The sequence below is a fragment of the Onychostoma macrolepis genome, chromosome 22 (assembly GCF_012432095.1).
Source record: "Onychostoma macrolepis isolate SWU-2019 chromosome 22, ASM1243209v1, whole genome shotgun sequence".
Lineage (NCBI taxonomy): Eukaryota > Metazoa > Chordata > Actinopteri > Cypriniformes > Cyprinidae > Onychostoma > Onychostoma macrolepis.
The window spans coordinates 108,092-125,000 of NC_081176.1; the positions used below are offsets into that span (position 1 = coordinate 108,092).

Genomic DNA, 16,909 nt, shown 5'->3' on the forward strand with positions numbered 1-16,909 from the left:
GTATCTTTGCTCTCATCTTTTAATAACAAAGATAAAATAATGACGACAATTTTTATCTTCACCCACTTTGGCCTAAATATCTGCCATACTTTTTAATATTTTGTTACCTTGAAAGGCTTTGTCTTTATAATAGGGAAATTAGTTTGGCTGTACTGCTCAAACAGCTTGCAAAATAGAAAATCCAACATGACAAAGAATTGTGATAATATTGTGAATCATGATATTTCTAAAACAATTGTGATATTTTTGCCATATCGCCCACCCCTAGCTGAGGGGGACCAAACACATACCCCCATACCCCCACCCCATTTTGCCCCTGCCCCTCCGGAGGTCTGTGCACGCCACTGAACAGGTTGGTGTTTATTCTTGATCCTTCATCAATGAGACTGAAGAACATTTAAAGTTATCAGCAGTTCAACAGATTTGGTGTTTATAAAAATACCTTAAGAGTTGTAAAAAATATAGGGGAGACTTTCTGTCTGCAGGGTACAAAACAGGGACTGAAACTCAAATGTTCAAATGATGTTGCCATTAAAAAGAAAATGCTTTAAAAAGGAAGAAATGGAATGGAAATTGTGTTGAGTGAAAAATATTGGCCAGCTAATTAGTTTAAAATGCTTAATTACATATTTTTCAGTGTAGTATACTAATATTATATTCATAATATCATATTATAATCGTGGATTTGAATAAAGGTGCTGTATGTAGGATTTTGACTCTACTAAAGCATAAAAATACCATAATATGTTTGCAGATATTTAAGAAACATACTAAGTTAACATACTTGTTTATCTGAAAAACAATGCTACAGTCAGTTATTCTCCTTTGAAAATGTGCGTTCCGGCCCGGAAAGTCTGTGTTTGTTATGGTTTGTGAAACCCGCCCACTGTCAGTTTACCCAATTATATTTCAGCACCCCGGGTTGCCAGTTGGTGGAAAACACAGCGCATTTCATTTAATTAATCGTCATGTGCGCTCGTTCCTGTTGGTGTCGTTAATCTGGCAACCTGCGTGGACTGCAATACCTAGTTCAACCGCAATCCTACATACAGCACCTTTAAGTATCAAATAGTTCTTACTACAGAAACAAAGAATTTGTGTCTGTATTTTTTTATATAGATAATTGTACCTTATTTTGTAAAATGTGTTGAAATTATCATAATTTGTTGTAGCTGTTGTCTGCTTTCACTTCACATGATTTATTTATATTTTTACCTTTTTAACTTTCATTTCAGACCTAATGGAGGAGAAGCAACATCATGTCCAAACCGGAGAAAAAAACTCACTCACAGACTGAAAGTATTTCTTTACTCAAAAGAACAGACAAGAAAAGTTTCACCTGCACTCAGTCTGGAAAGAGTTTCACATACAAACAGAGTCTCAAGAGACACATGAGGATTCACACTGGAGTGAAACCAATCACATGTGATCAGTGCGGTAAGAGTTTCACACAACGAGGACACCTTAAGGACCACGTGATCATCCACACTGGAGAGAAACCGTTCACATGTGATCAGTGCGGGAAGAGTTTCACACAATCATCAAACTTTAAGGACCACATGATCATCCACACTGGAGAGAAACTGCATGAATGTGATCAATGCGGAAAAACATTTTTGTGGGCTTCAGGCTTGAATAAACACCTGAAAGTTCATTCAAAGGAGAAACCACATTCATGTTCTTTGTGTAAAAAGAGTTTTTCACAACTGCAAAATTTAAAACTCCATCAGAAGATACATACTGGTGTGAGAGATCATATGTGTTTTGAGTGTGAGGAGACTTTTATTACAGTTGGAGAATTAAAACTGCACCAGAGGATCCACACTGGAGAGAAACCTTACAAGTGTTCACACTGCAACAAGAGATTCAATCGGTCAGAACATCTGAAATCACACGAGAGGATTCACACTGGAGAGAAACCGTATCACTACACTGCATGTGGGAAGAGTTTTGCTCAATCATCTTCTCTACGAAGACATAAAATAAACAACCACATTAAGTAGTTTATCTTCACAGGGCTTAAAGTCCTCCAGCACCATGCTGGATCTCCAGCGTGTGGAGTTTGGCAGCGTTAAAAAAAAAGATAGTCCTACATTTAAAAAAAAACTTGCTGACATCATGTTCAAATTCATGAGTTCGCCCACCAATGGTATGAGAGGAACACTGCATTCACTCTCAACCAAACTAACATTACTAGCCATCAGAAGTTTTTGCTGTCATAAACACGAGACACGCATTATAGCAGAGGAATGAAAAAGAAGCGGCTGTGTCTTGAGCGCGCGGCACATTGAAAAAGCTGCGAGGAGCAATGCTCAAAGATGTCTTTCTAGCACCATATTTACATAGAAAAGCTATTTAAAAAAGCAGCAGAGCTTTGTAACAGCTTAAATTAATTACGTCATCTCCATAGGAACTATATGAATGCCAGAACAAATTTACCGGTAGTTTTGAAAAGGATATTAATTTACCAGTAAAGACTGTGTGAAAGGGGCTAAACTCTTCCTGCCGTGAGTTTACATTCATCTGGGAAAACTCAAGTCAAGTCAAGTCAAGCTTTATTGTCATTCTGCTACATGTGTGGACATATAGTGGAATGAAATGTCATGTCTCGCAGGTGCTACATACTAGTTAAACATAAGATAAACATACAACAATGCAAGTATAAGAAAAACAATAGAGCTATACAACAGTTAACCATCTGACCCTACATATACTATAAATACTATAACTATTATACCTAGTTGACTACACACACACACAAACTGAGACTGTTCAAGAACTCTACATAAATACTGTACATGAAATTGTGCAAAAGAGATTTGTACATGAAATTGTGCAAAAATATACATATTTTGTACATTAAATTGTTGTGCAGAAGAGAGATTTTGTGGGAAGCAGCGCGATTTTGTAGTGCAATGCTCAAGTTAAACACATATTATCCTATTGAGTCTTTGTAGCAGGAAGTGTTTATAGAAAGTGTCTAGTGTGCATATAGTGGGATGAGTGCGTTACTACAGATTATTTGTATAGCCCAATCACCTGTGTGTAGCACACTCAGAATTGCACTTAGGAAAATTATCAACAGTTTGAAGGACAAGAAGGCCAGCAGAAACTGTTGGGGGCGAGGGGGCTGAGGTGTTCATGGTTTTAGAGGGGGGCAGGGAGATTGGAGTTAAGAGCTCTCAAAGCCTGGGGGAAAAATCTGTTGAGCAATCTGACAGAGCGAGCTCTGATGCTCCAGTACCTTCTACCTGATGGCAGGAGCTGGAAGAGGTTGTGAGAGGGGTGGGTGGGGTCCCTCACGATGCTGGAGGCCTTGCTGGAGCATCATGCAAGGAAAATGTCCAGGATGGAGGGAAGAGGGGCACCGATGATCTTTGCGGCAGTGTTCACTGTCTGTTGTAGGGTCTTGCGGTCAGCAGTACTGCAGTTCCCATACCAGACAGTGATGCAGGTGGTCAGCACGCTCTCAATGGTGCCCCTGTAGAAAGTGGTGAGGATAGGTGGAGGGAGACTTGCCCTTTTCAGCCGGCAGAGAAAGTGGAGGCGCTGTTGTCCCTTTTTGTTGAATGACGTGATGTTGGTGGTCCAGGTGAGATCCTCTTTAATGTGCACCCCCAGGAATTTAGTGCTGCCGACTCTCTACACGGTTGAGCCATCGATGGCCAGTAGGGGGTGGTCAACAGAGTTTCTCCTGAAGTCCATCACAACCTCTTTTATCTTACTCACATTGAGGGACAGGTTGTTAGCACCACACCATTCAATCAGCTGTGCCACTTCCTTTCTGTAGTGTGTAAGAATCTATAGTCTGCCTCGACCCAGCTTCCACTCCACAATATGTTTGATCATGCTCATTTCCCAAAATGGCTTAATTATTATAGATAAGAAGAAAGTCAACAGTTACGTTGTTTGTAGACCATTTGGGATGATCACATCCTGAGAAAATGGTGACCAATTGTAGAATGGGAGCAGGTGTGGGACACTGAGAACCACCTCAGACAAAGGGGTGTCAGAACTTAATTAACATACAGACTACAACTGTTACAACAGGAGCAACTTCACTTACATGAAGGGTAATAAACGTAAAATGTATAAAAGGTTTGAACTTAGGATGTTCTGGGTTCATTCTGACTCCGTTGAACCCAAGGTACTACATGTGCTTTGCCACTACTATGCTGCAATAAACATCTTCATCGAGATCTTCGACGTCCTCATCAATTTTTCTTACATAGTGCATTTCATCGTTGTTTCTGATGAGGCTTATCACAGTTGTGTCATCAGCAAACTTTTTTATGGCAAGTAATGCGTTACGTTACTTTTGCGTTACTTTTTATATATGAGCAGGGCTTGATTGTTTTTAATACAAAAAGTTCTAATTATAGCAAATGTAAAAGCCCTTTCACACCAAAAGGTGTCATGAATAAACCCCTGAAGGAAAAGTAAATTCATGTCTGTAAAGTAGAACACAGGAGGAGAAGGTTCAACACTCTTCAGCAATAAAAAAACAATGAAGCACAATTGTTAGTTTATCTAAAGGCATTTTTGCTTATTAGTATGGTTGAATTGGATCATCAAAGGTCAGCAACAAAGACATTAGTTAATAAAATGGGATTAGATACATTTATGCTGTTTAACATTTAATTATTGCAGGTTTGCGTCATATTCTGAGTTTGCATTTCACTGTTTTAATTCATGTTGATGAATACCAAATCTGTTTTTTGCGAGTGGGATGAATTAATGCACATTCACATTTAGTCTAGAACTACAGTAACAGCATGTTCACACAGCGCACTGTCTGTCAATAAATGGAAAAAGTAAATCAGATATTTTATTGTAAATTAAAAAGTAATGTGTTACTTTATTAGTTACTTGAAAAAAGTAATATTATTACGTAACTCGCGTTACTTGTAATGCGTTACTCCCAACACTGGATGTAACTGGTGTGTTTTATGTCATAGAATAAAACGTGAAAGTATCTTCAGCATGTGTGAACCATGGACCTTATTTAAGGGATTTAACCAAAATCCCATTAAAAAACCCATTGACTCTGGGACGATGGAACCGGAAGTGCTAAAATGCTAACTCGCCTACAAAGTGACATCATAGTTCCACCACTCTATTCACTTGTTAAGTGGTGATGTAAGAAGCGTTGTTTCTGGGTCCAAGTCTCAACTCGCTTCACTTGAGAATACTACCTCAGCAGCCGTTTATGAGCATTGTTTATTAAAATTAAACATTTAAACTAAGTGTTTTCATTTAAGCTAAACAGTTTCAAATCCGGGATTTCGGTATGGAGTTAAAGGTTAGGATTATAATTTTTTTGGTAGTATTATATCACATTGTGAGTGCATATTTACATTCCTAGAAAGTTCCCAGAAAGTTCTCTGAATGTTCCCAGAACGTTCTCCTAACCTCTTTACTCCAATACCACTGCTGTCAGTAATCATCCAGCACTCCCATCCCGAGTCCTGTAGAGTATAAGCGGTATGGAAGACGGACAGATATGGACCTCAATAAGCAGTACTACAAACGTCTTGTTTCAAACTACTGTATAATCATTAGAGATAATCAAGGGCTTTTCACACTGCGCTTAACCCTGGGTTATCGTCGTTCTAAACATTTTTAACCCCGGGTAAAGACACGTTTCACACCTGTAGTTTGAAAGCGGTGTTAGCACCGCATTTTACCCGGGATTATGAAACCCTGCTCCGGAGACTGGCGTTATATGACAGAATCTCTCATTTTAAGGTCCTAAATGTGGACTCGGGGCCTCCTGTGGAAATCTGCTTCATGGTCAGTTTGAGTTCTGATTATGTTATCACTGTCTGATTCACTCTGAGATCTACAATGTTATGTCTAGACTTTTAGAGAGGAACAAAAGCTCTGTGAAGGTAGACAGAATGCAGCACAATAATCACTTTACCTCAAATATTTTGTTTTCATTATCATTGGAAGCCAAACTCAAAATCGAAAATAAAATTGGATTAATCGCACAGACCTAAAGTGTGAGAGAGATCTCTGTTCTGGAGTGTGAATAGTAAAAACACATCAAATAATATATTGATATTATATAGAAACGGTTGGCAAGACACAATTCACATGATACTGTTTATGTAACAATAATAAATGGTCATTTTACAAGAGAAATAAAAGAGGATCAGTTGCAAAGCTACAGTACATCTTTCATCAGCATTTTCTAAATACATCATAAATGGAAGAATAACTACTTGAACTACATCTTTGAGTCGATCTGAATCTCACAGTTGAAACTGTAAGGTTTCTCTCCAGTGTGGATGTTCATGTGCTCTTTAAGGTGTCCTTGTTGTCTGAAACTCTTTCCACACTGATCACATGTGAACGGTTTCTGTCCAGTGTGGATCCTCTCATGTGTTTTCAGGGTTTCTGACCGACTGAATCTCTTGTCGCAGTGTGAACACTTGTAAGGTTTCTCTCCAGTGTGGATCCTCTGGTGCCGTTTCAAATCGTCATATGTAATAAAAGTCTTCTCACACTCAAAGCACATATGATCTCTCACACCAGTGTGTCTCTTCTGATGTACTTTTAAACTCGGCAAATCTGAAAAACTCTTCCCACATAAAGAACATGAATGTAGTTTCTCTTTTGAATGTATTTTCAGGTGTCTATTCAAGTTTGAAACCCACAAAAATGTTTTTCCACATTGATCACATTCATGCAGTTTCTCTCCAGTGTGGATGCTCATGTGTTCCTTAAGGGTTGCTGATCGTGTGAAACTCTTCCCGCACTGATCACATGTGAACGGTTTCTCTCCAGTGTGGATCCTCATGTGAACATTGAGACTCTGTTTGTATGTGAAACTCTTTCCACACTGAGTGCAGGTGAAAGATTTCTCGTCTGTTCTTTTCTTTAAATTTTTCTGTTTGGTTTGAGAGTGACTTTCTCCAGTTTTGATATGATGTTTCTCCTCTTTATTCAGTTCTTCTTTCTCCTCGTTTTCTTCAATCAACTCTGAAATTAAAGTAAAAAATGTTGAATTAAAAAAAAAAAAAAAAAACAGAGAAATGTGAAAAGAAAGAACAAAAAAGTGAACCCTAATGAAACAGTGGAAAGTAGCAATTGCTATGTATTTTTATATCATTTTGATGCATTTTTTATATGACCTTATTGACCCTGAAACTTTCCAGATACACAATTATATAACATAAATTTTTTTTTTTTAATTACCCAGTTTATTAAAAGTGTCCTTATTAATTGCTTCAACTATTGTACAGATTTTACAAATTTTCCTACTGCAATAAATCTGATGAACTGCTGATCACTTTAAATGTTCTTCAGTCTCATTGATGAAGGATCAAGAATAAACACCAACCTGTTTGTTCTTCAGTGTGTTTCATTCTGCAGGGTTCTGGATCTCTCATGTTCTCTCTGTCCTTCAATAAACTCTGTCTCTGCAGATTTCACTTCTTCCTGATGCTCTGATGCTCATCTTCACTTGTAGACTGATGGGAATATTCCAGCATTTATTGCTGAACTGCAGTAGGAGGAGCTTCACTGAAGGTGTGATTGTTGTGGGAGGAGCATCATCATGACTGTGCAGTAGGAGGAGCCTTATCTGTCAAAATCAAGAATAAATCAGTAACCTATTTTCTTTTTACTAATTCACACATTTTAAACATTTATGTTTACCTATATCATCTCTATATATAGTACTGTATGTTTTGTCAATGAATTGTACAATGTTTTATATACATACTATCTAACAAGAATTTGAAAACAAATGCTACAATTAAAAGAAACCAAATATAAACAATGTAAAGAAGAATAAAAACAACAGAATATTAAATATATACAACTTATTTAAAATTAAGAAACAAATAACCCACTAGTTTGGGTGTTTTATATGAAACATGGTTAATTCACAGATTAATGAGTAAATGCTGTTGTGATAGTTACATCTTGTAATGTAACAATAGCAGATTGTGTCATTTGCTTAAGTCTGTTAACACCAATAAAATGAGCTTAATGTGGCAATTAACAGACTTAAAGTCATCAGCATAATGAATGAGGTGAAAACAGGATCTATTGACATGAAATAAAGAGGATTTTCAGCAGCTGATAATATTGATGAGCCTCAGACTATAAACACTCATTAAACAAGCCATTCGGGATCAGCAGCAGATCAGCTCACTTTTTATATAAGCATCTGTGGGTAGAAACTGATTATTCACGTAAGAAAATTAGTTTAAATGCTAAAACTAAAACATAATATTATTTTCTTTTTGGTATGTCCAGAAACTGAAAAAAATTATAAAATCTTAAAAAATAAAGAGCATTCAGTACCTGCATCATTATCACTTCAAACATCTAAACAATCATAAACGAACATACAAAAACACAAATTTGCTTAAATCTTAACATTTTCCCTCACATGCTCGTTGCCTGCTGTGATAAATGTTTTAGTCAGCAGATGCAGAAAGCAATTCGGAAAGTACCTCTTTGACTGTTGCTTAACCTTGTGCATTAATAAAAAAAAGTTACACTTAGGTCCATAGTGGACAAAAATGTCCATCTCAAATAACGGTCATAAAAATTGGAAGCTTGGGAGCACAGACTCATTTTAAAGAAGACCCATGGCAGATTATTGTTAAAGTTTTAAAAGTTTTAAAAGTGAAACCAAAAAAAAGTTATACAGGTTTACGTTCATGAAAATTATTTATGAACAATATTTTATAATTTATTTTATGAATATTTTATATATGAAACATGTTGAACTTTAAACCTGCTAGAAAATCAAAGCCATAAATCTAAACAAGTTGTGTTCCAAATTTGAGGTTGATATCTCAAAAAATGAGATTTCGTTAAAATTTTGTTTGGGTGCAGTACCAAATTTTCCCCATTAGATGCCAGCAAAACTCCGCTGGTGCAGTGGTTGTATTTGTGATTTGCAGTAGAGTTTCTCTCTCTCAAATTTTACAGGAACACACACACAATTTTTTTATGACACACGTACAAACCAAACTCTGACATCTATACCAACACACCCACACAATTATAGTTGCATTATTTTCCAATTGGCTCTATAATATGCAGAAGCAGAAAAGAAGAATGAAACAAGTATTTGCTTTATAGACCCTTTATAGACCAAACTATAACTAAGTAAATTTTAAACAAGCTATTTTTTACTTTTACTTGAGTAGATTTTTAGACTGATACTTTTACTTGTACTTAAGTAAATTTTTTTTTTACTTGAGTAGAATATTTCCATACACTTTCCACCTCTGGACAGCAATAAAATGAGCTTAATGTGACAATTTGCGGATCTGAGGTCATCAGCATAATGAATGAGGTGAAAACAGGATCTATTAACATGAAAAAAAGTGGATTTTCGACAGCTGATAATATTGATGAGCTTCAGACTATAAACACTCATTAAACAAGACATTCAGGATCAGCAGCAGATCAGCTTATTCTGAGTGTTTGCTGGAAGAAACTGATTGTTTGAGTCACAGTATATGCTGAAAGCCTAGGAAAACGTTCTAATATGACAATTACTTCTCAAGTGATACAGAAAAAATACTAAGTCAAGTCAAGCCGAGCTTTATTGTCATTCTGCTACATGTGTGGACATATAGTGGAACGAAATGTCGTGTCTCGCAGGACCACGGTGCTACATACTAGTTAAACCTAAGATAAACATACAACATTGAAAGTATAGGAAAAACAATAGAGCTATACAAGTTAACCATCTGACTATACATATACTAAAAATACTATAACTGCTATACCTAGTTGACTACACATACACAAACTGAGACTGTACAAGAACTTTACATACATACTGTACATGCAATTGTGCGAAAGAGATATATGTACATGAAATTGTGCAGAAAAATATATATTTTGTACATTAAATTATTGTGCAGGAGAGAGATTTTTGTGGGAGACAGTGCATAGTGCAAAAAGATTTTGTAGTGCAATGCTGAAGTAAACGTGTTTTTTTTTGTTTGTTTTTTTTTGTAGTGCAATGTTCAAGTAGACATTTTCTTAAGAGTCTTTGTAGCAGGGAGTGTTTATAGAAAGTGTCTAGTATGCATATAGTGAGCCCACTCACCAGTGTGTAGCACATTCATAATTGCACTTAGTAAAATTGTCAACAGTTTTTTTAATGAGTTGGGGGTGAGAGGGCTGAGGTGTTCATGGTTTCAGAGGGGGGCAGGGGGATTGGAGTTAAGAGCTCTCACAGCCTGGGGAAAAAAGCTGTTGAGCAATACGACAGAACAAGCTCTGATGCTCCGGTACCTTCTACCTGATGGCAGGAGCTGGAAGAGGTTGTGAGAGGGGTGGGTGGGGTCCTTCACGATGCTGGAGGCCTTGCTGGAGCATCGTGTAAGGAAAATGTTCAGGATGGAGGGGAGAGGGGCACCGATGATCTTTGCAGCAGTGTTCACTGTCTGTTGTAGGGTCTTGCGGTCCACAGCACTGCAGTTCCCATACCAGACAGTGATGCAGGTGGTCAGCACACTCTCAATGGTGCCCCTGTAAAAAGTGGTGAGGATGGGTGGAGGGAAACTTGCTCTTTTCAGCCGGCGGAGAAAGTGGAGGCGCTGTGGCCCTTCTTGTTGAGTGACGCGACATTGGTGGTCCAGATGAGATCCTTTGTGATGTGCATCCCCAGGAATTTAGTGCTGCTGACTCTCTCCACAGTTGAGCCGTCGATGGTCAGTGGGAGGTGGTCGACAGAGTTTCTCCTGAAGTCCATCACAACCTCTTTCATCTTACTCACATTTAGGGACAGGTTGTTAGCACCACACCATTCAGCCAGCTGTGCCACTTCCTCTCTGTAGTGCGTTTCATCGTTGTTGCTGAAGAGGCCTACCACAGTTGTGTCATCAGCAAACTTGATGATGTGGTTGGAGCTGGACTTGGCAGTGCAGTCGTGGGTCAGCAGCGTGAAGAGCAGCGGGCTGAGCACACAGCCTTGTGGGGCACCTGTGCTCAGTGTGGTAGTGCTTGAGGTGTTGCGGCCGACACGGACTGACTGAGGTCTTGCAGTTAAAAAGTCCAGGATCCAATTACAGAGGGAGGTGTTAAGGCCCAGCAGGTTTAGTTTGTGGATGAGCTGAGTCAATGAACAGCATTCTAACATAAGAGTCTTTCTGTTCCAGGTGGGTAAGAGCTAGGTGGAGAGTGGTGGATATTGCATCGTCTGTGGAACGGTTTGGACGGTATGCAAACTGGAGTGGGTCCAGCGTGTTTGGGAGACTGGACTTGATAGTCGTGGCCTAATGGTTAGGGAGTCGGGCTTGTAACCTGAAGGTGGGGATTGTGAATGAACAGCACTCTCTCCACCTTTGATACCATGACTAAGGTGGTCTTGAGCAAGGCACCAAACCCCTAATTGCTCCCCGGGCGCTGGAGCAATAGCTGCCCACTGCTCCGGGTGTGTGTGTGTGTGTGTGTGTGTGTGTGCATTTGTTCACTACTCACTGCTATGTGTGTGCACTTGGATGGGTTAAATGCAGAGCACCAATTTTGAGTATGGGTCAACATACTTGACAATACGTCACGACTTAACTTGATGTGCTGCATGACTAACCTCTCAAAGCACTTCATCATGATTGGGGACAATAGTCATTCAGACAGGACACAGGTGACTTCTTTGGTGCTGGAATTATGGAGGTGGATTTGAGACACGTGGGGACGACTGCCTGACTCAGCAGTCTAATATAAAGACACTGACATCTTTATTTATTTATTTGCCCATATGAATTATAAATATAATTTGATTTTCCAATAACTACATTCACAACAACAAAATAGTTCCCTCTTACCGTTTTGTATGTGAAGAGAAACGACAAAGCTTCTTTAGACACCTATAAGTGTTATCAGGCACACAAATAGCACTGAGCCTGATAAAAACTATCCAGACCCCATAAATTGATTAAACAAACTATGTAATGTGTATTTTACAATTATATGAAAATAGCATGAACTGCTCACCTCAGAAACTCCACTGAAGAGTGCCCGAATGATGAAGCGAGGCGAAACCAACGGTAGATGATCAAAACCGCGCCAACTTCTGTTTAAAATGGCAAAATATCCGTAAAACGACGTACTGATGTAGACAGACAGTCAGGTGTGCGGTGAAATCAAACGGCAACCTCCCTCTCTCTCGTGAAACCAACACGGAAGTGACTAAAACTGCAATTCATCGACTGGCCGCTAGAGGCTGGCTGCAAAAGGGAGTCAAGCCCAATTTATACTTCTATGTCGGACCTACGCCGTACCTGACGTGCACCTCGGACCGCAAGTGCTGTGATTGGTCTGCTAGAACCCCTCCCTCTGTATGCACTTGAGTTTTGTGTGCGTTTATGAGCACGGTAATATAGTTTAATGTTACACCTTCTTATTTAAAATAAAACAAAGCAAAGAACAAGTGTCTTATCATTTATACTACATAGCATTATACATCAGTAGTTGTCCGCGACAAACAATGTTGATCTGCTGTGGAGATTGAAAGGATGCCATCTTCTCGTGTTCCGTTGTTGTCTCCTTTTTGTAGTTTTAAATAATGATTTAATGATTTGATATTTATTTGGCGCTGTCACGGCTACGCTTCTCCGACGAGCCGCTTCTTCTTCGGCTTTTGCCGTGGTACTGTGGGTTCACAAGCAACATGCCCATGGACACTGCAGACTAGCGGTCCGCATGTGTACTGCACGTCGACGCGGACGATGACGCAGAAGTATATGGAAACCGATGCACTTATGGCTTAGGTCCGACGCAGAAGTATAAATTGGGCTTCAATCCCATAGACTCCCCATGTTAAAATGCCCAACTTTACTACAGAAAAAAAAAATTATGTTTACAGCCTGGTTCAAAAAATGATGTTGGTCTATATAGCTAATTTTGCCCTTCGTGACAACTGTGAGGGGGGTGAATTTAATCCGTTTAAATTATATTAAGCCTTAAAGTTCTGCATAATTAAGGGTGTGGCCACTTGAGTGACAGGTGGATTGCGGCTGCTGTCACCACCGTCGAGCTAGGCGGGCGTGGTTTCAGCACCCAACTCCCGCCTCTTTGCCCATTTTCAGTTATTTGGAAGTGACACGCGTTGACGTCTCCGCCCACTTTGAGCTTCAAAAACACTCTTTGGAAACCTACAGATGGCGTCACGGACACTATGTCCATGTTTTTATACAGTCTATGGGTGAAATACAGTTTATTAAGCATTTAAAAGCTTTAGGAGAAATTTAATTATTGAAAGCCCCAAAAGCAATTAATATTTCATGGCTTATTTATTATTAATTAGTGATACAAGAAAAATCAATTGAAAACAATAATGGACAATACAAATGTAATACCTGAAGCAAATATAAGCCCCCGAAAATCAATTGCTATTTCATTTTTAGATGCTTTTAGATGTAATTACATTTATGAAAGTATTCATTTGTGATGCAAGAAAAATCAACAGGCAACAAAATGAACAATAAGAGTTTAATACTTGAAGCAAATAAAAAGTAAAAGTGGAAGCGAATGAGACAGATCTCTCTCTATATTGACTAACAAGATAGCAAAGCATCTAAAGTGAGTAAAAGTGAAGATGGATCAGATGCAAACCTACATGACAGACTATCTTACAGCTGCATTTTGTAAAACACACCATAAGCGGGAGAATAACTAGTTGAAATGAAAAGTAAATGCGCCTCTTTTTCAGCTTATTGAACAAGAACATTTTAACCTGTAAAAAGCTTCTACAAATATGCTTCAGAAGAACATTTTGAACATAAAATTCAACTTGTAATAAAGCATAATCATATAATTTATATCATAAAGCAAAAGTCTATACAAGAATAAAACTTTAGATATTGTTCTTAGGGGAGGAACTCTATTATTGAGTTGATCTGAATCTGACAGATGAAACTGTTGGTCTTGAAGATGAACTTTATTCACTGTGATAAATTTAGATGATGTTTCTTATGACAGATTAATATGGAAGAGATGCGGTGTAGCACTTGAAAGCGCTGGACCTGAAGATAAACTACTTAATGTGATTGTTTAGTTTATGACTCCGTAGAGAAGCTGAATGAGTGAAACTCTTCCCGCATGCAGTGCAATGATATGGTTTCTCTCCAGTGTGGATCCTCTCATGATTTTTCAGATGTTCTGACCGACTGAATCTCTTGTTGCAGTGTGAACACTTGTAAGGTTTCTCTCCAGTGTGGATCCTCTGGTGCAGTTTTAAATGGTGCGCTGTAATAAAAGTCTTTTCACACTCAAAGCACATATAATCTCTCACACCAGTGTGTATCTTCTGATGAACTTTTAAACTCTGTTGTTGTGAAAAACTCTTTCCACAGAAAGAACATGAATGTTGTTTCTCCTTCGTATGAACTCTCAGGTGCTCCTTCAGGTTTGAAGCCCATGAAAATGTTTTTCCACATTGATCACATTCATGCAGTTTCTCTCCAGTGTCGATGATCATGTGCTGTGAAAAACCTCAAATTAAATAAATCACCCGGTCCTGATGGGCTAACTTCTAACTTTTATAGATTTTTTTTTGGATGATTTAAAAGAATTAAACTCGAAAAAAAACTCTAGATATATAGATAATCTACATCCGATAACATTGTTAAATACTGATTATAACATTTTTGCACACGTTTGCCAACAGACTTTAACAAAGTCTAATACAGACTAATGATGAAATAAATGTTGTTACGACATTTGTGTCTTGTAGATATCATAATAATAACTGCATAGTTTAAGTCTGCGATAAGAATTAAATGAACTTTAACTGACAGTTTACAGGAGATCTGCATAATATGAGGTGAAAACAGGAGCTATTAACAAATATAGCCTAGAGGATTTTCAGCAGCTCTATTATTATTGATGAGCCTCAGACTGTTAACACTCATTAAACAAGCCATTCAGGATCAGCAACAGATCATCTCACTTTATTCTGAGTCTGAGTGCTTTCCAGCAATACAGAGCTCTATTGAAGAAAACACACGCTTCTCACACTGACATGACTGACACACTTATCTTTACAGTTTGTTAGTAATCCTTTTCAATTATAGGCTATTTAAAAACGTAAAGTAACTAAAACTATTTTTTTATTTGACAAACATAAATGTCAAAAAAGAAAGAATGATAAATAACGTTAAAATTGCATCAGCATGTCTAATTAATTTTCCTCACAGATTCATCCTTTAGTTTTTGGCTCCAAACATTGAAACAATCATACACACGAATGCTTAGTGAAGAAGAACATTTTGAACCTGTAAAAATCTTAAAAATATGAATTTAAGAACATTTTGAACATAAAACGATACTTGTAATGAAGAATAACAATATAATTTATATCATATAGAAAAATTTTACACAATAATACAACTTTAGATATTGTTCTTAGGGGAGGAACTCCATCTTTGAGTTGATCTGAATCTCACAGATGAATCTGCTGGTCTTGAAGATTAACTTGATTCACTGTGACTAAATTAGATGATGTTTCTTATGACAGATTAATATGGAAGAGATGTGGTGTAACATTGAAAGCAGTAGACCTGAAGATAAACTACTTAATGTGATTGTTTATTTTATGCATGCGTAGAGAAGAAGAATGAGCGAAACTCTTCCCGCATGCAGTGCAGTGATACGGTTTCTCTCCAGTGTGAATCCTCTCATGTGATTTCAGATCTCCTGACTGATTGAATCTCTTGTCGCAGTGTGAACACTTGTAAGGTTTCTCTCCAGTGTGGATCATCTGGTGCCGTTTTAACTGACCAGCTGTAATAAAAGTCTTCTCGCACTCAAAGCACATATGATCTCTCACACCAGTGTGTATCTTCTGATGAACTTTTAAACTCTGTTGTTGTGAAAAACTCTTTCCACAGAAAGAACATGAATGTGGTTTCTCCTTCGTATGAACTCTCAGGTGCTCCTTCAGGTTTGAAGCCCATGAAAAAGTTTTTCCACATTGATCACATTCATGCAGTTTCTCTCCAGTGTGGATCCTCATGTGAACATTGAGATTCTGTTTGTTTGTGAAACTCTTTCCACACTGAGTGCAGGTGAACCTTTTCTTGTCTCTTCTTTTCAATAAAGAAATACTTTCAGTCGGCAAGAGAGTTTTTTCTCCAGTTTTGACATGATGTTTTTTCTCCTCCATTAGACCTGAAATTAAAGTTAAAAGTGGTTACAATATAATTAAATCATTAAAAAATCGGAGAAATGTGAAGTAAAAGCAGACAACAGCTAACCAAATTATAATAATTTTGTTACATTTTTACAAAATAAGATGCAATAATAAGATACAATAATCTATATAAAAAATACAGACACTAATCCAGAGTTTCTGTAGTGAGAACTATTATAATTAATAACTATTTTACACTAATTAACTGACCAATATTTTTTCACTCAACACTGTTGCAGCACAATTTTCATTCAATTTCTTTCTTTTTAAAACAAAAGCTTTTTTTTTTTTTTAACACCCAGGAAGTGACATCATTTCAACATTTAAGTTTCAGTCCCTATTTTGTACCCTGGAGATAGAAAGTCTGGACTTTTTTTCTTCATTTTTTAAAACTCAAAGTATTTTTCTACTATAAACACTAAATCTGATGAACTGCTGATAACTTTAAATGATTTCCACTCTCATTACTAAGCATCAAGAATAAACACCAACCTGTTTGTTCTTCAGTGTGTTTCATTCTGCAGGGTTCTGGATCTCTCATGTTCTCTCTGTCCTTCAATAAACTCTGTCTCTGCAGATTTCACTTCTTCCTGATGCTCTGATGCTCGTCTTCACTTGTAGACTGATGGGAATATTCCAGCATTTATTGCTGAACTGCAGCGGGAGGAGCTTCACTGAAGGTGTGATTGTTGTGGGAGGAGCTTCACTGAAGGTGTGATTGTTGTGGGAGGA

At 37.8% G+C, this 16,909-nt stretch overlaps 3 protein-coding genes across 3 annotated transcripts; 1 reads left to right on the forward strand and 2 right to left on the reverse strand.

Annotated features, from left to right (window-relative positions):
* The first annotated feature begins 1,259 nt into the window (after window positions 1-1,259).
* LOC131530093 (gastrula zinc finger protein XlCGF49.1-like) lies at window positions 1,260-2,003 on the forward strand. The gene has a single exon (XM_058760216.1). The coding sequence runs from the start codon at window positions 1,260-1,262 to the stop codon at window positions 2,001-2,003; it is 744 nt and encodes a 247-aa protein (XP_058616199.1).
* A 4,178-nt stretch (window positions 2,004-6,181) lies between these two features.
* On the reverse strand, window positions 6,182-7,607 carry LOC131531281 (zinc finger protein 239-like). The gene is made up of 2 exons (XM_058761965.1): window positions 7,349-7,607; window positions 6,182-6,987 (listed from the first exon to the last, which is right to left on the reverse strand). Exons 1-2 carry the CDS (start codon window positions 7,395-7,397, stop codon window positions 6,233-6,235), a joined length of 804 nt encoding a protein of 267 aa, XP_058617948.1. The 5' UTR covers window positions 7,398-7,607; the 3' UTR covers window positions 6,182-6,232.
* A 6,413-nt stretch (window positions 7,608-14,020) lies between these two features.
* Window positions 14,021-16,909, reverse strand: LOC131530094 (zinc finger protein 239-like). Its single transcript, XM_058760217.1, has 3 exons — window positions 16,670-16,909; window positions 15,589-16,155; window positions 14,021-14,478 (listed from the first exon to the last, which is right to left on the reverse strand). Exons 1-3 carry the CDS (start codon window positions 16,716-16,718, stop codon window positions 14,021-14,023), a joined length of 1,074 nt encoding a protein of 357 aa, XP_058616200.1. The 5' UTR covers window positions 16,719-16,909.